The 24,911-nt window shown below is 37.9% G+C and overlaps 1 protein-coding gene across 4 annotated transcripts in view; it reads right to left on the bottom strand.

Annotated features, from left to right (window-relative positions):
- IMMT (inner membrane mitochondrial protein) overlaps positions 1 to 24,911 on the bottom strand; it is a 38,962-nt gene that overhangs the window by 6,066 nt on the left and 7,985 nt on the right. The window contains exons 2-11 of one of the 4 annotated variants that reach the window (XM_052649210.1): positions 20,694 to 20,767; positions 19,758 to 19,947; positions 14,966 to 15,077; positions 12,730 to 12,867; positions 12,272 to 12,367; positions 9,554 to 9,690; positions 5,377 to 5,480; positions 3,992 to 4,127; positions 3,316 to 3,445; positions 351 to 574 (exon numbers count right to left, since the gene is read on the bottom strand). In XM_052649210.1, coding sequence (XP_052505170.1) covers positions 351 to 574; positions 3,316 to 3,445; positions 3,992 to 4,127; positions 5,377 to 5,480; positions 9,554 to 9,690; positions 12,272 to 12,367; positions 12,730 to 12,867; positions 14,966 to 15,077; positions 19,758 to 19,947; positions 20,694 to 20,767 — 1,341 coding nt within the window. The remainder of the gene's footprint in view (positions 1 to 350; positions 575 to 3,315; positions 3,446 to 3,991; positions 4,128 to 5,376; positions 5,481 to 9,553; positions 9,691 to 12,271; positions 12,368 to 12,729; positions 12,868 to 14,965; positions 15,078 to 19,757; positions 19,948 to 20,693; positions 20,768 to 24,911) is intronic. The other 3 variants (XM_052649211.1, XM_052649212.1, XM_052649209.1) reach the window with 3 other exon arrangements.

Here is a 24,911-nt window from a genome sequence, read left to right as displayed (position 1 = left end):
CTGGGGTCACAAGGGCCAGACACAACTGAGTGACTAAACAACATAGACTCTTTCAACACTGCTTAAGGGGCTGAAAGGCTCCACTGGGAAAAGATAAGCTAGATAATCCTGGATGCTAGCAGCTCATTACTTTCTGGCACTTCTGCATCTGCTCAACATAAAGGCTTGCTGTTAGACCTGTCCTTCCCTAGAAGTTCTGACAAGAACAAGGGCAGAAGCTCCATTCAAAGGTGCGCTGGCCTAACTGACAGCTAGTATTCTGAAGTCAGTGACTGCTGCTATTATTTTCGAGAGGTAGATAATCAAGCTAGATTCACATAAATATTGGTTAACTTTACTCATTTCTTTACCTTTCTGTCCTGTTCAGCCTGTATCTCACTTCTGTGATGCTCTAATGCTTTTGCTACTGCAGAGTCGAACGCCCGCTTTTCCTCCAGCTTCTGTTTCTCCAAGGCTAAGGCAATGTGCTGCTTCTCTGTGGCTTTCTGTTCGGCCAGTGCTCTGTTCAGCTGGTCAATGCGGCGATGAGCATGAGCAATCAGGGCGTTCAGGTCGTCGGCAGACAGCTTGTCAGCTAAACCAAACCACATGAAAATGTCAATGTCATCACCCAAATCATACATCCAAGTAACTTGCCTCAACTGACTGCAATTTAATTTTCAAAGCTAGAGAGAAAAGAAAGACAAGAGGAGCTGACATTTCATAAGAGATACAGAGGCTGCAGTCTAATCAGAAATGCACAGCTTAGGCCCAACAACTAGATATTTCCAATTCCAAGCAAAACTGTTCAGGGAGGCCTTCAAGTATAGAATCTTTTTTTTTTTCCAGTAACCCAAATTAGTAGTTCTTCCAATCTAAACTAATTATAAACTGGCTTTATAACTCAATGTAATTTTGCCTCTCAGGACAAGCTTACATACATAATCATTTTCTTTCAAGCATAACAGGAATCCAAATAAAGATTCTTTTCTGCTAAAACTTGACTCAAATTCAAATTCTCTCAGACTTTTCCCTAATCAGAGATATGTACTTTTTCTTACACAGGTAATATAATCCAGGACAGTCATCTGCAGCCAGACCTGTCCATCAGAACCATTTTTAGAGCTTTTCAAAATAATTGTACTCAAAGATTCTGATTCAATTGTTTTTTTCTTTCCCAATCTCACACTCCACAAGTGTTTGGAGATATTACCACAGGTTAACAATTACGGCTGTAACAGCAAAATAAAGAATATGGGAAATACTATATAACAAATGATGCAATTCCATAATTAAGTAGATCAAAAAGCAAAAAAAGAATAAGATTTACAGACCAAGTTCAGTATGTGTAGCTCCTTTAGATATTGATTTGATCAAAAAGAACTTAAAAAAAAAAACTCATTCCAGAAAGTGGGCTATTTGAAGTCTGAAGCAACATTTGATAACACAAAGAATTATTGTTGAGGGTGACAATGGTTTGGTGATAACAGTAAAAAATACAGGAAGTTTTTACAAGTGAAAGAATATGATATTTGGGATTTGCTTCAACATAAGCTGGGGGAATAAATGAGACAAAACCAGCCAGGTGTTGGTAATTGCCAAAGTTGGGAGACAGGTCCACAGGAGTTCATTCCAATTTTCTTCTTACTTTTTAATGTTTGAAATTTTATCAAATAAAACCTTAAAATATATATCTTCACATATATCACATCTATAGGTTTCCAATCACACGGTAAAAACATTTTTGTTACTGAGAGAACATATGGATGACACAAATATCCAAATTAGATTTATGGCATGCAACTTTATATTAATTTTGATAGTTTAGTATGAGAATCACAGGCAAAATAAAGACTTGAGCCTTTTTAAGACTTAAAACACAAGTCTTTAAACATAAAATGCATGTAACTACTCACCTAGGTCAGAAATACCTACAAAGGAAAAGAACAATGGTTTGAGAAAAAGAAAGTACATGCATCAGTTATTAATCACTGTAGAGAAATATCCAAAAGACAACAAGAAGGAACCAGAAGCCAGTGGTAGAAAAAGCACATTTTAGTGCTGAAAAGCAAAATGATGAGTGTATTTCCTAAAAAAGTTTTAAAAGATCATAAAACAATATAAATCAAGGTAAATTCTAACATTTCAGAGAATCAGAGAGTGAATGACACTGAAAGTAGTTTTGGTTTCTGGGGACTCATCTCTTTTCATGAAGCAATCAACTAAATTTTTACACAGGAACTACAGTTCTTGTTTATTCCCCCACTTCACATCAGCTCGCAGGCTATTTCAGGAAGTCAGTCCATTAAACCAACCACTTAATCTGGTTCTCAACCAAAGAAACAGGGAGCTGACCCAATGCTGCAGCAAGAACGGGCAAAGATGGACAAGGCAAATAGCTCTGTCTCAACCTATTGCCAGACTAAACTCTGCGGATTTCTCCACTTAATCCTTTCATACAAATCCTGATTTTATTTTCTGCTTTGACAAGAAACCGCTATCTATCTCCCTCTTAAGTGAGTCAACCACAAGAAAAAGAAAACTAACTTCATGTCTGAGTTATTTTTTGATAGCCTTGATTCTACTTCTTGCCATTAAATCGTTCTGGTTGGCCCTGATGCCGTTAAAATCCCTGCACTGGTATTATTACCTGAGCTACTTAGACCAGCCTTGGTTCTGTGATGCAGTTTCAACACCCTCACCCCAGAGAGGCCTATATCACTAGTTCTTCAAATGGCTACCTGACGTTCAGTTTCTAAAAGACACTGGCATTTAGGAAGTACTATTTTGATCTTGAGACTCCAGATCTCTGTGATTTCAGTCACACAGCGTTTCATGCAGATGTGACTACTCCCTGCAGTTACAATGTGTAATTGCCACCAAATTCCCTGCAATCTGAGCTATTTGCAAGCTGAAGGCCACACAGCCTGACCTTCCCTTTTCACCTAATGTCCCGGGGTGAGTTCTCAATCAGGGTTGTCACAAAGCAGTCACAAGGTATGCTTAAGTAATTCATTATGAATATTTTTAAAGTGCCAAACGTGTTCAATAATTTTACATATAATAGGCAAATAGAGTCAAGGTTAAAATGTCACTTCACTCACTAAGATTCCACACTGGCTGGAATTTGCGTTCACCATTGCTAAACCGGGTGTGTCACCTGTAACAGGTATGACTGAAATAAAATGCTGAAAACACTTTACTGCACACGAGATGAAATATGCATGCCAGACGGGTTTAGACCAGAGAACGGAGCTGACAAGTTTAGATCAGATGATCAGTTGTTTAAAAAAAAAAACTGAAAAAGTAAAATACCAACACTTCAGTTGCACTTACTCATCCCCTTCCACCCCGGCAAGACTTCTGGAGTAATACTGTCCAGCTCTCGTTTAAAGTCGTCCCGGGCTTGGACCACGAGCTCATGATACTGAGACACGACCTTAGCCTCAGATTGAGCTGCCTGAACCTGAACAAACACAAGGGGTATGTGGTTAAAGTGAACAAAAAATACCATAAACACTCCAAAAAATATGTCATATTCATGTATTTATTTACATTTGGTTGTGAATATATAAGTAATACATAGGAAGAAATCTAAAGGTCAGAGAAAGGAACGTAAGTCTTGTCTTTGTTTCCATCTAATTCTGTTCAAATGCCATGGATAAACCCTTTCCCATCTCCTTACACCACTGGCCCTCTTTCTCTGGGTCACAGAAAAACTAACCACACAGATCAGAAGTGCAGACAAAAGAGATGCTACAAAATGGAAATTTCCATAAGTAGTAATGACCATGAGCAAACACTTACCTATTATAAAATGTATCAACAATACTGAACAATCCACTTCATGTCCAAAGCAAGTTTCTAAAATTAGTAACAACTAATATTCTCTTCCAGGGGAAGGGAGAAAGATGAAAGGAATCTTAATATTTTCCTGAATTCTTAAAAACCCCTTGACAAAACAACAACATTAAAAAATAAAAAATACTTATAAAAGACCTGAAAAACACACCTTTTGGACCACATTATCCAGATCAACGATCATGTTGTGAAGCTTCCCCTCTGCAGCGGTTATATGAGATTTGGCCCCAGCAACCTCTTCTTTCTTCGCATTTTCAATTACACTCTTCATCTTCTCTAACTCTTCTCTGGAAACCAATAAAACAAAGGTTTAGTATTAATCCTTGGAAACTTTATTAAAAAAACTGAAATCAATACAAGTTACAGCCACAATTGTAACAAGTTACAATTAAGTCTATGAAACATTTAATTTGAAACAACTACTCAACGCTTTTTCACACTCAATAGGCAGAGAAGTTTTCCTCACCAACAACTGAAAACACCTCAGTTTTTTAGCACCTCAAGTTAGATTTAAAGAGTGGACCAGATGAGTAGCATGGTGTACAAGAAAAGACATAGGCTTCACAACCCGGCAGACCTGGATTTAGCTCCCAGATCAGCCTCTCCTTTGTTGCTCACCCTGGCATAGGGATTAGAAGTAATTCATGAGCAGTGTTTTGCACAGTACCTGCTACTGTGCTATCGAGAGCACTCAATAAATGGTAGCTTTTGCAAGGATTAGATTGATTCCCTTGCCAATGAGAGCTTGAGGAAGACAAAGGCAAGGGAGAAAATCAAAGAGCTCACTGAAGCATAGAGCTGGGTCTTCGGGAGCCCTCTCGACTCAGGCTGGGTGGACTATAATCTACAAACCACAAACACAGAACTCAGAGCTCTGAATCATAATCTACTGATGTGATGAACATCATGCGGTCAATCTCCTAAAAGACATGTTAGCTTTATCAGAAAGCTTCCCTTTCTCTATCAGTTATAAATATTATGTTAAGACAACAAAATTCTGAATGACAAATAACAGTTCCATGATGTTGATGAGAACCCATTTTCAAATATAGGTTCCTATTGACAGAGACTGAACTTATATTTGGTTTGCTTGATTCCAGTTTTAGCCAACTTTCAGGAATCAAGGCCAAGGTGGCATAAAACTAGACCTGTTATACGCTGACTACTTTGGCAGCTAAGGCAAAGAGAGTGTGACACACTCCTTAAATTCTTATAAAACTGCTCAACCCATCCCAGAAAAACCTTGAAATAATGGCAGAATCTCTGTAAACTATAGACATATCACCTAAGTAATACTGCAAATAAAATACAAAATTATTTATGTAAGTTTCTACCAAATTTATTTTGGCCAGATTATGTATTTTATTCTCTCTCTTCCTTTTAAATTTTCATGTTCCTAAAACCAAAATACAGTATAGGTGGAGAAGGGAAGGGTTTCTCTGCCTCCTCTTTCTATGTAGACAGTACAAAGAAAACAGAGCCAAAAGAAAGCCACCAGGAGGCCCTAATTACTTGTCAAAGTCCATGAGTAATTACTTGGCTTTGAGAAGGGCATCAGCAGCCTCATCTACTGCCTTTCTGCGTTCCCTCAACGCGCCCTCCACTGTGCGCCACTGAGCTGATTTCTTGTCACCTGCAATCTAAACAAAAAGCTTTAGTTATGAACACATGAATAAACACTAGTACTGTCACAATAACATGACTAAATACAGAAAGTCAAAGGTTAAAAAAGTATATATAACATTTCTCCCAAACAGGAACTCTTAATCTAATGTTCATGAGAGGTTCAAAGAAGTCCATGAATCATCTCCCATCAACCAACCCACCAAAACTGTAAGAGTGTGTTCCAGTGCACAAGTATACTATAAGGAGAGAGAATATTTTTACTAGATTCTCAAAAGGAGATATGAAGCAGAAAAGATGAATAAGAACAACTTGTCACGAACTGTCTGTGAATTAAATCTTTCTTCAACGAAGCACCAGTACTTAAAATTTTCTTACTTGCAGGTCTACTGAAATATTAGTAAGTATAATAAAAAGTTTACACACTTGTGGGGTCTCTACTTCCCCAAAACATTACCCCCAAGAATGACTCTCCATAATCTTTAAGGAGAAAATCAAGTCTTGTCAAGAACCCCACTCCACTTTGAGCTGGTTTTATACAATGTGGACTTCATACAAACGTCTCCCTTGGAAATTCCTTAGGCAGGTTCAGTCAGCATTTTTTGCTCCAGCATTGGAACTGACTGCCACCTTCTTCAGCTGAGCAGAGCTGGCTCATATTTACGGCATGTATCATACCAAAAACAAAAACCACCTCTAGCAGAATAATCACACTCTATGAAGCAAGATGCTCACACAAGAGACATGTAAGAACCCTTGCAACTGAAGGTGTGGCACAGATGAGTCCAGCTTCCATCCTCCCCCTCACTCTGCATCATATAAACAATGAGCAAGATGCTATCTGCAACTGTTTCAACTCTTTAATACTACTTTTAAAATTAGTTATTAACTATTTTAAATGACCTTTCTTTCTCCCTTTCCTTTGCCAAGTTGATATAGGTTAAAGTAGTATATTATGTTTAGATATGACAAAACCACCTTAGGGCTTATCTTCAAAGTACAGCTGACCATTTAACAACACAGGCCTAAACTGCACGGGACTACTTATACGAAGATCTTTCAGCAGAGTACTACACAATAGACAGCTGGCTCAATCCTCAGATGCAGAAGGGCCAATTATGAGACTTGAGCATCCCTGAATTGTGGTATCCCTGGCTGATACTGGACCCAATCCCCTGTACATACTGATGGGTGACTATACACTATACCAGGACCTTGGTGAAAAACAGGAACATATTAAATTATCAGAAAATAAAATATTTATTATCAAGGAAAAAAATGACTACAGTAGTTCAATAATTATAGTTCACAAGTTACCAAAGAGAGTCACCGCAAGGGCTGCTGCACACCCAAAACATGAGTGCCCTCTGAGTTAGGTGTCCTGGGCCTTGGATGACCATCCTATATCTTCCACTGTCAGAAACACAAGTGGTTTTGCCTCTGAGCCCCAGGCCTGCTACTTGAAGGGGAAGAGGACTCAGTAATGCCTCTACTTTGGATCATTCACAGGCAATCCTCAACCATATGTGTTCCCCTTCACATCAAGTGTGATCTTCATTTTAAAGGTACATTCATTATCAACAGAAAGTTTAAACAACCAAGTTCCTTAAGGCAGGATTAACCTGGCCACTGGACCACTGTGGCGGTCTGAGGAAGCCTCTCTGAATAACATTTTTAAATGCTTAAAATGAAACTACGAGATTACGAAGGAGCCCAATTACACTGAAATTTGATTAAAAAATATGTATTTTTAAACTCTTTGACACACAAACCAAGATTTAGTGGCAGGACTAATAAATACCCTAATCTAGTAGTAGTGATGAGCATAAATGATATTTCAACAGTCTGTAAGTACCTATAATGTGATAGGAAAATACTTGTGCTCTCTCTTGGTAATAAAGTTATGAATACTACTAACACTACTGCTTTTGTTGTCAATATTCATAATTGAAGGAAAAGCTTTTGAGGCTAGTGAAAATAAAGATATTTTCCATCCAAGTTTAATGAGCCCCTGAATTCTATCCAGACTTGACCCTAGGTTAAGAACTGCTTTTAGAAGAAATACTTGGTACTTTTTTACCTTTGTATCTCACTTTTGAACTTTTTATGTTTTACATAGATTGTTGTAAAGTAACAAAACAAAGTTATTTCATGGTGCAAACAATCAAGTTGAGGTTTAGGTAAACTACCACTCTAGCCATCCTGCAAAATAAAATATATCAAGAAAGCATGCTGGGGTTTCCCTGGTGGTCCAGCAGTTAAGAATCCACCTGCCAATTCAGGGACACAGGTTCGATCCCCGGTCTGGGAAGATCATGCCTCGGAACAACTAAGCCCATGGGCCACAACTACTAAGCCTGTGTTCCAGAGCCCAGGAGCTACCAACTACTGAGCCCCTGGGCTGTAACTACTGAAGCCTACACGCCCTAGAGCCCAGGCTCTACAACAAGAGAAGCCACTGCAAAGAGAAGCCCACACACCACAACTAGAGTGCAGTCCCTGCTTGCCACAACTAGAGAAAAGCCCGGACAGCAAAAAAGACCTAGCACAGCCAAAAATAAATAAATTTTTTCAATTACTAACAAAAAAAAAAAAGAAAGGATGCTGGTTTGGGCCATGTCAGTATCTTGTCATGTGCAAAAAATTTTACAAGACCTTAGTGTATGCTGTTACAAGACCTTGATATTATATTAGGATAACTCTTCATAACTAACCCAAATAGACTCATGAATCATGTGTCAATAACATATCTGGGGGCCAAAATGGATCTCCCTCCACTTGTAGAGATCCAAAGATAAGCTGTCCTATAAAACAGACACCAGATTCCCCTACAATCCTCTGGTCCAACTGTTTACAGGCACTGCCTTTTAGAAAGTAACTCAGTATATATTATAGAGTGAGCCTACATGCACCTACAGCTTTTTACTAGAAGAAACAGAGTTGGGATCAATTTTTAACATTCCAAAACTTGTGCTCGTACATTTTTCTGGATTATTTTGTTAACACCAGCTAACTATGCCTAATCTGGTTAACTTCAACTATAAGGTATCCTTTAGTTGTAAAATCTAAATTATAATAGATTTTGTACTGTTCAAGCGACATGCACCACATGTTATATGTTCAGTGGGGAGAGGAAATACCCTCTTATGTATAGCCTTCCACCAAAGTAATACCATTGACATTTTAAAGTTTCTAATCACTGTCCTTCTGAAAGAACTCACTTGGGTTCACACTCAATTTCCTGATATCATGCAACTTTGAGCTTTCTCACATGTGTATAATCAGTATATTAAATATTCCCTGTGTGGTTTCTTAGAATGAACTTTAAGATTTAAGCTTTGTTCTTGGACTTTAAATAAATAGAATCTTCTTTTAATTTTTCCAAGGCTGTAGTTTCTTGGCTGTTTGCAACAGAAGTATAATTTAACTGCTTTGTGATGTATGTGCATATGCCTAAAGCAATGTAAAGTGTATTTAACTTTTTAAAAAACCTCAGTCATGATGGCAAAATAACTTTATTGATGATGCAGAATCCTGATCCCTGAGATTAGGTTCTCTATTTTATTCTTTAAATGACTTGATGTCAAGATGCATTTTTATACACTGAATAACTGAATGTAATGATAAAGGAAATTTACTAAGTCTCAGTATTACATTTTAATTAGTGTAATTACTTTATTCTTTGAAGTGTATAATGAAAATAATCAGCATAAACATTTAAAGTAGCTAGTGTTTTGGGAACCCTGGGATCTCTGTATTATTTCTTACAACTGTGTATCCACCTCAAAGTATCTCACAAAAAAGTATACTTTAAAAAATGGTTGGCAATTTTAAAGCAAAAAAAAAAAAAATACAAACAACAAACACATTCAAGCAGTATTAAAACATGAAAGCAAATCTGAACTAATCTTAATACCACATCATGGTTGTAAGATAAAGCATTATACATAAAATTCATTAAAAAGAACATTTCAAGTTTTCTTTTTTTTTTTTCATTTTTCTAAAAAGACAATCATTCTAGTTTGCTTTCACTTAGTGAGAGAAAGCCAAACCTAGGAGGAAGAAATCACGTGTAACGTTCTTTGCCCACCTCAGAATCATCCATGGCTGCTTTCAGAATGTTCGCATGGGCAGTGACAGCCTGCACCGCAGCATTCTGAGCCACAATAGCCTGCTGAGTGATGCAGGCAGTCTGGCTCAGAGCATCTTCTAAGCTCTTAGCTAATGCTGAAGTTAAAAGAAAAAAAATTAAAAATCAGATCTTTCCCCACCGATTACTTTAATCTTTCCCTCTTTACCTGTTGAGTCTTGTGTCACATTTCCCCCCAAAATGAACAAACAGAATACAGTTTCAGAGAATCAAAGTTACACTTAAAAGTATAAAATTATTGAATCCAGGGACTTCCCTGGTAGTCCAATGGAGGGGGCACAGGTTCAATCCCTGGTCAGGGAATTAGATCCCACATGCTGCAACTAAGACCCGGTGTAGCCAAATAAATAAATTTTAAAAAAAAATTTATTGAATCCAGATGATCAATCTATGGGGGTTATTATACTATTTTTACCTTTATGTATATCTGAATTTTTCCAACATAAAACATGTCTGGGGTTTTCTATACACAAGGGAAAATCACAACAGGAAAGACAAATGTATGAAAGGATTGATGGTCACTTAAATAAGTTAGTACATAGTTTAGAAAATAATCCAGAGAATTCTGTGAAAGCACTTATAACTACAAGGAAGAGCAAAAGGATAAACATGAAGATATAATATAGGATGTCAAAATGAATAAATGTGGGGAAGGGGAGCAAGAAAATAGATCTTTTAGAATGTGTTTGAGCTTATATCACTATCAGCCTAACACAAGTACATATAGTAATAAGCTAACATACTTGAAAACCTGGGTAACCAAAAATCAAAAAAACATGCCACAGATTCACAAACACCAAAAAGAAAGGAATTCAAGCATAATACAAATGAAAACCATCAAATCACAAAAGTGAACACACGAAGAAAGAACCAGTACATTAACTGGAAAATAAGGTTTAAAATGGAGATAAATACATATACATGAGTAATTATCTTAAATGTCAACAGACTGACTAATCCTAACAAAAACACAGAGTGGCAGTACAATGAGAAGTCTGCTCACCACAACTAGAGAATAGCCCACACGCAGCAGCAAAGGCCCAGCACCTGGGGCGGACGGGGAGGGAGGTGGGAGGGATGTTCAGGTGGGAGGGGAACATGGGCAAACCTATGGCTGATTCATATTGATGTTTGGTAGAAACCAATGCATTATTTTAAAGCAATCATCTTTCAATTAAAATTAAATTAAAAGAAAAAAAAAAAGACCCAGCATAGCCAAAAAAAAAAAAAGAGTTACAGATTGGATAATAAAACAAGAATCTACAATATGCTTCCTATAAAAGACCCACCTCAGGGTGAAAGATACACACAGATTGAAAGTGAAGGGATAGGGATGGAAAAAGATATTTTCATTTCATGTGAATGGAAACAAGAAAGCAACAGTAGCAAAATTCATATCAGATGAAACAAACTTTAAAACAAAGGTCATAAACGACAAAGGTGGACACTATCTAATGATAAAAGGATCAATAGAAAAAAAGGATATTTTTTATACCCATTAATATATATGCACTCAATATAGGAAAACCTAAATACATAAAAGAAATACTAACATACATAAAGGGAGAATCTGATGTGAATAGACTAATAGTAGGAGACTGTAACACCTCACTGCCATTAATGAGCAGATCTTACAGACAGAAACTCAGTGAGGCAACAGATACTATAAATGACACAATAAAACAGACTTAACTGATATCTATAGGACATTACATCCAAAAAATCAGAATACACATTCTTCTCAAGCATGCATGGGAACGTTCTCTAGGATAGACTACATAACTGGACAAACAAGCCCAACAAATGTGCTTATACTGGCCCATCTACTCTTTACACAATTCTAACAAACTTGCTTCCTAGGAATAAGACAGAATCAGCAAATTGAAGGAGACCAAAAATCATTAAAGGGAGAAAGACAAACAGAAATAAATGGAAAGAACACAAAAAACAAGAAAACACACCTACAAACAGCTGTCATAAAAGTTTAAAAACAACTCTCAGTCCAGCAAAAAACTACATGCACACTACCTCCAGGGACATCAATATCCTGCAGCATTATACAATAAATTATGTTCCATGTGCCTTAAGGCAGGAAAATACATTTTTAGATAACCAGTATCTTTTTTCTTTAAACTATCAAAAAACCTAATATAAAACTGAAACCTAAAAAAGGAATAAGCCTCCGCTAGGTAGAAACCCGCAGCGTGTGGAACATTCCATCCCTCAACAATGTCATAAAAGAGGACGATGATACTGAGTCCAGAGGCCAGGTAACAAACTAGAGAAGGAGCCATTTCCGACCTGCACAAATAAATGTATAAGTGTAACAATTAGAAGACTTTTAGGCAAGTTGTCAAAACATAAATTATTCCTGTTCTGCAAAGTATATAGAATCTTCCATACTAACCATACTAAAAACAAATGAAGAGAGTATATGTATCACTTGGAATTTACACCAGTTTTACACTAAGAATAACCCCTTGTCACCTGGGTAAAAGTTCAGATGGAAAGAACACAAATGATGAAATAAAGGTGGTGAATAGGAGCAATGCCACTAAAGAAACCGCACAGCTGACAGACGAGAAACTTGCACAAAGGCTGAAGAAGAAAGCAGCTGAGAGACATGACCCAATACTTAGAAAGCGTCGGGTTACATACACTCAATCTTAACTTGTTCTTGCTTCTCTTGTTGGGCAAGTCGTGCTGCAACTTCTTCAGGTGGCCGCTCCCTTACAGAAGCTGAGGGTGCTTCCTCTTGCAGCAAAAGTAAATAAGAGGAAATCAAATTTCAGCACAGAATTTCAACAGCTAATGGGGACACAAAAACACCATCATTTGTATTTGCCAGCTATATCAACTTGAGGGCATTTTTGTGATAAAGACTATAAAACCACATCATGACTGAATGATTCTAACATGAAGAAATACAGGGTCAGCGCTAAAGCCCCTTGTTTTCAAAGATTTATTCTCTGAAATATCAAAAATTAGCTAAGCAAGGCTGCAGACCTAAAGACAGTATAAATGTGCACTTAAGAGTGTCTAGCAATTGCCTAGACAGTACACAGTTCTGATGAACGCATCATTTATAAAACCACATATACAGATAATTTAACTACCTGAAGTTGCAGGCTTGGGTTTTCCTTCACCAGTTTCAGGGTGATCACTTTTTATAAGTTCCTCATGCTGAACCACAGGGGCTGGGACCGACAGTGTGTCACCTGCTGCAGAGATAATTTGAGCTGCCTCTGTAGGTGCTATAAATATATGTTACACATGGTATATAGTTCCTGGGTTAACAGAGAACACACAGGAATCTACTACTACTACTGCCACTTCACATCTAACTCCTTAAAGACACAAATGCATGTGATGCCACTACTCAAACACACAAATTAGTCAGGGGCTCTGTCCACTGCATAAATCCACAAGCAATGAACAATGGTTGGGAAAGCACAAGAGAAAGGAGTCTGGTCAGCATCCATATGTATTCTAACCATCATTCTCAGCCAAGGCTTCTAGTAATAGTACTAAATGGTACTAATACTTAACATGAGAAGGGGACATAACATGTGAAAATAATAACAAAGGGGGGAAAAGGAGCCTGTAATGAAGAAAGTAAGCAAAAAAAAAAGTAACCAAAAACCATTTTTTTAATTGCTTTGAAAAATGGTAGAGATGAATGAAGAGGTGTGAACAAAAACTAGATGGCAATTTTAAACACAGAGGAAAAAAGTTCACAGTTTAGATGGTAAGTTAGAGAACCTAGTCAAAAAACTTATGTCATAGACATATTTTTAAAGAAAGGAAGGTTTAAAAATCAAGAGCCTATAAATTACAAACAAAAGTGTTGATGGAAAAGACAGTGATTAATTCTGAAGACACAATAGATGTAGGGGACAACAAAATGGAGAAAAAAAATTTTTAAATAAACTGAAGGTCCCATTTAAGAGTTATAGTTGGATTATCACAAAGCCCACTAACTGGTCTCCTTGCTCCTTGTTTCCTTTGTCTATCCTCCACAATAGCCAGCCTGCATATGTGCTTAGTTGCTTGGCAATGCCTGACTCTTTGTGACCCTATGAACTATAACCTGCCAAGTTCCTCTGTCCATGGGATTTTTCCAGGCAAGAATATTGCAGTGGGTAGCCATTCCCTTCTCCAAGGTATCTTCCTGACCCCAAGATCAACTCCAGGTCTTCTGCATTGCAAGTGGATTCTTCACCATCTGAGCCATCAGGGAAGCCCACAATAACCAGCGCCAGTAGTCTTATTAAAATAAAAGACATCAATCCCCTGACCCATAACCCTCCCAACAGCTTCCCATCTTCCTCAGACTAGAAAGCAAAACTCTCACGATGGTCACTAAGATCTGACATGCTGGCTTTCTGCTCCCTCTCTGACCTCATTTGCTGTTCTCCACTTACTCCAGGCCCAGCTTCATTTACTCCTTGCTTGAACATGCCAAGTCTGCACTAGCTAATCCTTCTACCTGGATGCTCTTCCCCACAAGTCTTTTACATGACTGACTCCCTCATCTCTTTCTGGTCTTTGTTCAAAAGACGCCTTCCAGAGGAAACTTTTCTGCCCACTCCATTTAAAACTGCAATATTCCCTCCCACATTTACCATTTTATGCCATCCTATACATAAATTACTTGTGCGTCTATATACAATTTCCCTCCCCTCATCCCACCAAGAAATATGCACAGCATTTGTATGCTTGTTTTTACTATTTTGTTCATGGCTATAACCTCAGTGCCTAGAAGACACCCACCACTTGGCACACAATAGATACTCAGTATTTACTGAATGAAAGGTGATTTCATCAAGGCAGAAGTGAGTACAGAGAAACAATATATTCAAATGTATGCTGAACAGGTGAGGATGAGGTAAATGCTATAAACTGGTGTGGGATTACTTGTAAATCATGAAGACAAAAAATACCTGCATATCAAAACCTAGATCAAGACACTTTGATCACTAAGACAGAAGAGAGGAGAACGAATTCGTGAAAGAGTAGAAAAAAGAAGTGGGGACAGAGAGCAAATCTTAAAATCTAAAGAGAGGGAAAACTAGGAGTCAGAGGAAAGGAAAAAAAAGTAACTGTGTTTCAGGCAAGACCGAATCCTGTTCTTACCAGTACTCAGTAGCTGTTCATAAACAAAAGCCCCATTCCATATCCCACTCAACCCCTAAAACGAGGGCCAAGAAGACAAGAGAGAATATTCCTTTCCCAGGGTGAGGGAAGACTCCTTCATGGGGACAGACCCCCTCATCTTTGACCATGGGTACAAATACATTAAAACAATTCACTTACCCACAATTTTAAAAGAAGGATTCTAAATGTAGGTACCTGTTGTTGAAGCTGAAGTATCTCCCTTTTGTTTCTGAGGTGGTGAGGCAGGCTGTTTTGATTCTTTCATTACCTCTGATACACTAGAGATTTTCAGTGGACCAGACTCAATCTTGGAAACGAAAAACATTTAACGTTTCAGACATAAATAGTGTTTTTTAAAAAGGCAGCATACAGTAACTTGTATTATTTAAAAAGTCAAGTTTTTCAAGCTTGGGAGTTATCAATAATTCACAACAATGTATTTTATTAACCACAGTAAGAGAACCCATCATACTAGGAAAATGTACTCCAAAAGTAGTCCATATTTTAATAGTAACAAAAACTTCTCCTAGGGTAACTAATATACTTGATATATGACATTCCCTTTAAATACCATTACTTTTATGTGTACAACACTGAGAAGGCTATTTCCATTCATTTTCTAAATCCAATTATGGTGTCTTCTAAATACATTTAGTTAGAAACAAACTTTTTTTTAAAAGCTCTGAGTAAAAATAAAAATTCATTTTTCCTTTCTTTAATCTCCAAGATTCACGTACCTGCACTTCCAAGATATATGATGCAATTGTAATGCCTGCTTTCCTCTTTCTTAATAACCATATGGTTTAAGGCACCATTCATGAACAGGACTGTCAAATGATATGCCAGAGAAAACTACTGAGTAACAGAAATATTTTCATTTACTGCCTATGTGGTCTCCCTTTTTGCAAGAACTTGGTATTGGGACTCGGATATCCTAAGATGACTACTCAACCATAATAGAAATGGTTCTGAATTTTGTCACTACCAGAAATCAGAAATATACCCATTTTCTTTTTATTAAAATTTTATTACTTTTATCTCATAAAATGCATGCTCATTATAACAAGCAAAATAGTATCAAGATAAAGCACTGTTTTATTTAGGCTCTTCATTGCTCCTTCCAGGCTTCTCAGGGAGCCACTGCTAATGCCCTGAAATCTATCCTTCCACTCATGAGCTCAGGTATATACACATATGCAGTTTTTCATTTCTTTAAACAATCTAAAATAGGTAACTCTATATTATACAAGTTATCATACAACTTGCTTTTTTCATTTAACAACACATTAATATATTTTTTTCATTTAACAACAACTCATTTGCTTCCAGGTTAAGAAATTCTTTTTAATTGAATAATATCCCAATTTAATTGTATATCCCAATGGAATTTCAAATTCCATAATCTGGGTCTATTATTCCACTATTTATGGACATACAAACTGTTTCCTGTTCTTTGTTAAGCATTTTTGTCCATAGACAACTGAAAAGCACTAGAGTATGATATCTGCAGGATGTCTGTTTCTTGTCTGCCACAAGAAACACTGGGTCAGAGGACTTGTATATTTTTAAGATATTATCATTTCACATGAGGTTCTAGCAACTCACATTCTCACAATGAACATGGATGTGTTTGTGTACAAATATGATCTATTTGTAGACTCAGTTGTTCTATTTCTCTAATTTCTATTCCTACGTCAAAATATTCTTGTTTACAACAGTAGGATTATAACAAAATCAGTATCTGGAAAGGCAAGTGTCATCTGACTCCCTAACCCAACACTTTCAAAATGTCCTTGACCAGTCTTGTACATTCCTTATTCTTCCATGGGAACTTTAAATCTTGTCTAATTCTTCACCCTCTGGAAAAATTAATTAGAAATTTTATTAGATCTGTGTGTGTATTATGCATACACACATACATGTCATAAAAATATTACTTCTCTCAAATATATACATATTTAAGAGATTTGAGAGAAACACATATATTTAAGAAAAATGCCATTTTTATAGTACTACATTCTATCCAGGTACATAACGTTTGTCACTGTTCAGGGAAGTTATCATCTATGCTCATCAAAAAGATTTTAGCAGGGGAAGGAGGGGGTGGAATAAATTGAGAGAGAAGTATTAAAACATATACATTACCATATGTAAAACACAGAGCTAGTGGGAAGTTGTATATAACACAGGGAGCTCAACCTAGTGCTCTGTGAGGACCTAGAGGTAGGATAGGGGTGGAGGGAGGTTCAGGAGAGAAGGAATATATGTATACTTAAGCCTGATTCACGTTATTGTACAGCAGAAACCAACACAACATTGTAAAGCAACTACTCTCTTATTAAAAGAAAAAAGAAAAAACTAAATTCAGATACAGCATTTGTATCTATAATGAGACAATAAACTAACCATGTGAAAAACATTTTAGGATTATCTTCTCTCAGTATTTACTGTCTATACATAAATAACCATGTTGACACTAAAAGGGTTACCATCAAATGAAGTGCAGTTTCTAAAATCAACAAGTTTGTAACAAGGCACAACAACTGAGAGTACTGAATAAATGGGACAAAATAAAAACACTAACTGCTACTGGAATTCAGAGGTGAGAGAAAACTGACTTTGGTCTGTGTAGTGAAGAATGCCAGTCTTAAAGAAAACAACAGAAGACAAAAGAAAGGAAGTCATTCTGGGTAGAAGACAACCATGGGAAGAGGTATACAAACAGAAAGATCTCTGTTTAGTCTTCTGCTTTACCAAGGACCTTGGAACAACGCCTGGTACATAATAATCACTTGACTGACATCTGAGTAAACGAATGAATGAAAAGTACAGGCATATCCATACAGTAAACAAGTAAAGACAAGGATTTATGTGCAGGAGCATACAGAGATAAAGGCAGAAGTGTAAGTAAGAACCACACTGCCAAGGGTACTGAATGTCAACTGAAGAACCAGCAAAAACCATAAACCACAGAAATAAGGAACCAACAGCCAGCTCCTAGGCTAACATTTAACCACTCTTGGCTTCACTTTTCTTATTCATACCATGAGACAATCTCAAAGCCTTACTTGTTTTTACATTCTGTCTTTAAAACAATAGGAATCAAAGTCCCTGATTAAGTGATACAATGAAAATATCATGAAAACACCACAACACTTATTCTAGAAGATTCTCTAAAACTGATAAAAGGATGGCCTAGATGATGTTAAGAGTGACTGGGGGGCGGAGCCTGGAGGTGGGAAAGAAACGCTGTGTTAGGGAGGAACAGCACTGCTGACCTGCTGAACACTTCCACTTGTCAGCTCTGCATGTCTGCATTACACCACCTCAAAATTTGCAGTCTTTTAATTCTTATTTTTCAATAACTTTATTTATAGTTGTACTGCGTCTTCACTGCTGCACGGGCTTTTCTCTAGTTGCGGTGAGCAGGGGCTACTCTTCGTTGCAGTGTGCGGGCTTCTCATTGTGGCAGTTTCTCTTTTGAGGCATGTGGGCTCAACAGTGTGGCTCCTGGGCTCTAGAGCACAGGCTCAATAGTCGTGGCACATGGGCTGAGTAGCTCCACAGCATGTGAGATCTTCCCAGATCAGGGATCGAACCTGTGTCTCCTGCATTGGCAGGCGGGTTCTTTACCACTGAGCCATCAGAGAAGCCCTTGCACTCTTAATTTGCTTTTTTTAATATTAATGACTGTACCATGCTATCAGGTAGCTAGGTTAGAATTCTTGGATTCACCTTCACAGTTGCCCATATTTTGCTTGCTATCCTCTCTTGTTTAAACTCTAATTACGTTACAATGTTGTATTGGTTTTGCCATACATCAACATGAATCCGCCATGGGTGTACACGTGTTCCCCATCCTGAAGCCCCCTCCCTAAACTCTAATATTTATTCTTTTTCTTGCCACCATTCTTACCCTATTTCTGACCTTTAACAGCAGGGTAGCAAAAGTGGAGCAAGAAGAGGTCAAGGCTATTGAGAATGACACTTGGAAGTCATGTCCAGGGAGAAAAGAACACTACTCTGAACTGTGTAGCCTGACTCTATGCTCCTGGATGCTTCCAGCTATTTCTCCCAGGTCACGTAGCTCAAAACAGACCCAGGACTTTAGCCACAGGATTCTGCTTCTACTGAAGCTGCAACTCTATCTTCCTGAGCCAGCATAAACACTTTAAAGTTCACATGGATGAATAAACCATGTAGAACTTTTTGTATCATTTGGAGAAGGGGCAGGAGAAGTCAAAGGACACCTGCTTTTCCATATAGTAACTCTGTCACAGGTCTGGTCTCAAGACCTTGCTACATACTGGAGAAAAGACCTATACCCAGTTTCTAACAAAGAACTGGTCAGCCATGTTCAACCTCATAGACTAAGGAAATATCCAATACCAAATCAGCAGAATTCATGCTCTCTTTCATGAATCTTTTTTTCAAGCACCTGTTTGAAAGAAGGAATATGTACAATGTTAAAAAAAAAAATTGTAAGCCTCATGGAGAAAAGAAAGATGAAACTGAAGAAAATGCACAAAGTTCCAGGAATACTGGAAGATATTCCCATCACTGAATCAGTATGTAGCTGAAAACTCTGTGACTGCTTTGTGATCTAAAAGGGCCATTACTAACTATAACATGGGATCCTGGTGTCATGGCCACTCTTCGTTTACGCTTTTAGTGTTCTAAGTCAGAGTCTGAGAGCTGTAGTGCTGGAGGCTGACACAGAATCCCTGAGTGTGCAAGGCAGCCAGGGTTACTTCAGCCCAAGCTGCTCTTCCATTTAATCTGTGGGCCACATAATTATTTTCCATTTAATGTGGACTAAATGAGAGCACTTATGGGACTCCAAAGGGATAAAAATCCTTTACAAAACATTAGTTCAAGTTAAAGAAAAATGACAAACAATGCTACAAACAATGCTGGCAAAATATTTTCAAGATGAAAACAACCTGCTTTTCAAACAGGATAAACTGAAACTGTTTAAAACTCTTACCGGTTTCTTTGGCAATGGAACAGTGTAAGGTGGGGAACCAAGGACCATCTCAAAGAGTTTATCTGAGTAAGGTATGGTTTTCTCTACATTCTTCCGGAAATGGGAATCCCATTTGGCATACAGGATGGTGCCACCAATACCGCCACCAACAAATAAAATGCCAGCTCCAGCAATTTTGCTAGCAGACAACCTAAGTGAAAGAAATAGGAAACACAGGTGTTTTTTTTTTCTTTACTCTCCTAAACCTTCTTTCCTAGACCAGTAAGTCTCAAAGACCTTTAAGCTCCACTTCTCTACCACTGATTCAGATCACAGCAGCCCAGTTTATCTCCACACGCTGCACATCACCTTCCCCTGGTTTGTTTTTAACATGTTCAAAGTAAAAACTAACATTTCTTTATGGACAACTTTTCCTTAACACAGTAATATCTAGGATAGGAAGAATGAAGCAATCGGCCCTTTCATACTGAAAAGTTAGCATGTTCACACTCATGAGGCTTCCTTTGAACCCCCAAAACAAGTATCACTAATTTTCAAAGCCCCTTAATTAACCATTTCTGTAAATACAATAAAATAAATATTAAGAACAAATACTTTTTTTTTTTAACAAATACTTTTTAAGCTCCAGTGTGCTGAGTTCTAGATATAAATCTATTTGCCATATAATGGAAGCCAGCACAGGGGGCAGGGGATGTCCACCCTGGATGACATCCAACCACCAAAGAGCCAAAAGGAGCACCATAACAAATTTTCACCTACAAATATATATGCTCTAAAGGTATTATGAGAAAACTCCAGTGTTTCTACCCTTTAAAAAAGATTTTAAGTAGATATTCCCATATTCAAGGAATGAATACACACACACACACACACACACACTTCAGCACTTTTACACTTCCCTGTAAAAGTCTGTTTACAGGGAGGTATGCTACTTACCGAGAACTGCCTGAAGTGGAGTATCTGCGGCATGGTCGCAATGGACGGAGGACAAACTTCCCACAAAGACAATTCTAGAGAGGAAAGAGAAAACATTACAACCAACAGTTACAGGAACCTAGAAGGTTTTTAGGGTTGGGAAGGCTTTTAGGGTAGGGAAGTAAATCGTTTTACTACAAATACAAATGTCTTTCTTAAAATTTTATTTTACTTTCATAAACCAACTTACCATGAAACATATTTACAGGTCCTTAAAAACAGTTGACACGTCCTGCACCCCAAGACTCATATAAAATTAAAGATTTCAAAAAAAAGGGACTATGAAACCACTTTCCCCTCCTCCCCTACTGCCTGCACCATGCAGCTTGCGGGATCTTAGTTTCCTGACCAAGGACTGATTCTGGGCTCCTGGCAATGGAAGCATGGCGTCCTAACCACTGGACCACCAGGGAATTCTCCAGACCACTTTCTTTATTTAATTGAAGTATAGTTGATGTGGGCTTCCCTGGTGGTTCAGTGGTAAAGAATCCATCAGTCAATACAGGAGACATAGGTTCAGTTCCTGGGAGAAGGAAACGGCAACCTACTCCAGCATTCTTGCCTGGGAAATCCCATGGACAGAGGAGACTGATGGGCTACAATCCATGGGGTAGCAAAAGAATCAGACACAGCTTAGTGACTAAATAACAACAACAGCATAGTTGATATACAATATGATGTTTCTCGTTTACAAAACAGTTTTCACAAATTTTTAAAGGTTATATTTCATTCATAGTTATTATAAAATATTGGCTATATTCCCTGTGTTGTACAATATACCCTTGTAGCTTATTATTTTACACACAGAAGTTTCTGCCTCTTAGTCCCCTACCCTTATCTTACCTCTCCTGGTTCTCTCTTTTCACTGGTAACCCACTAGTTTGCTCTCTTTATCTGTGAGTCTGCTGCTTTTTATCGTAAGCAAGTAAGTGTTAGTCGCTCAGTCATGCCCAACTCTTTGCGACCCCACAGACTGCAGCCCACCATCTCTCTGTCCAGGAGATTTTCCAGGCAAGGATACTGGAGTAGGTTGCCATCTCCTTCTCCAGGGGATCTTCCCAACCCAGGGATCGAACCCGGGCCTCCTGCACTGTAGGCAGATTCTTTACCGACTGAGCTACAAGGGAAGCTGTAGCTTTTTTCTGGAGAGAAAAGGAGGATGCAATTGAGAAGGTTCACACAGGGCTTCTAAGAGTAATGCTGCAATTTTTAAAAACGTGTACACAAGTGTCCTGTTGTTCATGTAAATGATATCATATAGTACTTGTCTTTGATTTATTTTACTTAGCACACTCTGATTATAAAATAATCCTTGCATGATTTTACTCTGATGGTTTCATTTTTTTACGTTTAAATCTTTAAATCCAGTATAAAGTTTATGGTATAGATTAACTATTTTTTCCTAAATGTCTATTCAGTTATCCCTAAATCACAAACTGAATAATTCATTTCTTCCAACAATTTGAAATGCCACCTTAAAATATACTCTATTTCTTGATGCATTTAGATTTCCTAATTTGTTCCACTGTTCCACCCTATTCACACACTTCTATTAATAGACAAATACCACAATGTTTTAAAGACTGCATCTTACAATTAGGTTTTAGCCTGGTAGAGCTAGTCCTCTCTTCTAGTACTATTTTTTTTCCAGAATTTTTCTGATTTTCCTGCTTTTGTTGTTTTGAAAGCTGAGCTTTCAATTAAACAACTATAACAACTGTAATATGCACCCTGATTTAAGAAGAGATTAAATGTGAAAAAAAATTTACCTTTTATGACCAAAAAATAGTAGCAGTGAGTTTCATACCTCTATACCAAAAAAAATAAAATAACTGACGGTATCCTGACTCAAATTAGTAGGTATTTTAAATCTGAAATAGTGGCTCGTGATTTTAAAAACTGTCTACCTGCATAGTCTATAATAAATTTTATATTCCAAATAAAGCTTTAAAAGTCAGGAAATTGAAGCTTTTTACAGGTTTATCATGTAAGTATGAATCCCTAGATATAACGTTTAATTTGCCTACTAAATGTATTTATATACCTACATCTTCTAAGTCTCTTAATCCTCAAATCTTTTACTCTATAGATGTTTCCTCCAGTCACTACTGGAAGAAGCTGCTTGTTTGGTCTGCAGAATTTTCCACAGACTGGATTCTGTTTAAGGTGCAACTTAAAACATGCCAGTCCTCTGTATTTCCTGCAACCTGGAGCGGAAACCGGACACTTGACCAGACTCAGGTTTACTCTCTTTGGCAAGACTTTACATGGTGGTGTTTTCTTTCACTATGGAGGCACACAACGCCTGCCTGTCTCTCTTTTTGTAATGTTATCAACTGTGCTGATCTACAATGTCTAGATCCATTAACTTATTGGAAGTTGCCAAAAGTGGACTGCGATTCTACTTTTCATTCATAATTTGACATATTTAATAAAGAGATGCTTATCCTCATCTACAATTTAGTTACTCAGCAGTACAGTTTATGGAGGAAAGGAAGGATAAATGGTTGATTCTTTTTATCCTTTCATCCAGTTATCCTCTGATGAGGAACAATTGCAGGGGTTTTTGGTTTTCATTTATTGTGACAGATTGTATTTTCCCAAACTTGCCACATTTCACATGCTTTTCTAGAACCTTGCCACCTCCCCAGAACCCTGTAAGCTTATACGATCCCAAGAACCTCCTAATGTAACCTCCTTAGAAATGAAAGGTAAATATTTACTATTATTTCCTTGTATGTATATATGCATGCGTGTGTGCTAAGTCACTTCAGTTGTGTCTGACTCTCTGTGACTCCACAGACTATAGCTCACCAGGCTCCTCTGTTCATGGGATTTTCTAGTCAAGGATACTGGAGTGGGTTGTCATGCCCTCCTCCAGGGGATCTTCCCAACCCAGGGATCAAACCCACAACTCTTACCATCTCCTGCACTGGCAGATGAGCTCTACCACTAGCGCCACCTGGGAACCATGTGCTAATCTTTATCTGTATAATAATAAATATAATTTACTGTAAAAGAACAAGTAATGTTATGGTTAATTAATACCACTAGGTTTGGGGTGATCTGTCATACAGCTACAACCAACCATATGCTTGCACCTGGAAATGGGGTGCTACTATAAAACATAAAACATGTGGTAATGACTTGGGGATGGAACTGGGGGGTGGAACTGAAAGTTGTAAGGGCCTTGAGGAGACTGTTAGCAGAAGCCTAATGATCTTCACGGAAGCTGTTTTGGTGAGGGCTTAAGAAAAGCGTGAAAAATATTTTGGGAACCTGGAGGAAACAGGAATCTTTGTATGTAGTGGTAGAAGTTTATCAAAACTCTCACGATGGTAAGATGTGGAAAACAGAAAATTAGGCACTGCTGTACATAATGAAGGGGCTTCCCAGGTGGCGCTAGTGGTAAAGAATCCGCCTGCCAATGCAAGAGGTGCTGGAGACAGGAGTTTGATCCCTGGGTTGGGAAGATCCCCTGGAGGAGGGCATGGCAACCCACTCCAGTATTCTTGCCTAGAGAATCTCATGGACAGAGGAGCCTGGCAGGCTACAGTTCATGTAGAAGCAGAGTCAGGCATGACAGTGCACACTGTCTAATGAACTGATGGATTTAGCTAGACAGAGTACCAAGCAGAATGTTCACAAGCGCCAAGTGGTTCCTTTCAGCAGAGTATAAAAAGGATAGAGTCAAGCTTCTAAAACATAAATCAAAAAAACTGTTTAGCTTGCAAGCAAAATTTGAAGAAAATGTAAAAGACCCAGTACTTGGTGGGTTAAAAAATGAGACTGTTTCTCATTCTCAGCCTCTCCAGTTAGCAAAGATCCTTTAAGACCTCAGAAAGATCTCAGGAGGTGTTCCTCATAGAACTTTCTACACTGAGAAAAGGCTCGCTAAGGACAGCCTTAAGAGTATGCAACCCATATTCCTTTCATTAAACAACAGGACTGCTGAGAATCTTGAGGGGTTTCAGACCACAGCAGCCTCACAGGGAGCCTAAAATGGAGAACAGCTTATCCTGGTCAGATTTATGGGTGTGGCTTTTGTCTAACGGAGAAAACCCCCGAAAGACCCACAAGAAACCTACAAAGTCATTAAGATGAAAAACAGGCCAGCCTGGATCAAAGGGGAAAGAGTACAAAATGAATTGAAGTTTTTGGACTCCAAAACGTCTACAG

The sequence above is a fragment of the Budorcas taxicolor genome, chromosome 11, assembly GCF_023091745.1.
Source record: "Budorcas taxicolor isolate Tak-1 chromosome 11, Takin1.1, whole genome shotgun sequence".
NCBI classification, from domain to species: Eukaryota; Metazoa; Chordata; class Mammalia; order Artiodactyla; family Bovidae; genus Budorcas; species Budorcas taxicolor.
Note: the sequence above shows the minus strand (reverse complement) of the source record. Positions and strands in the feature narration are given on the sequence as shown.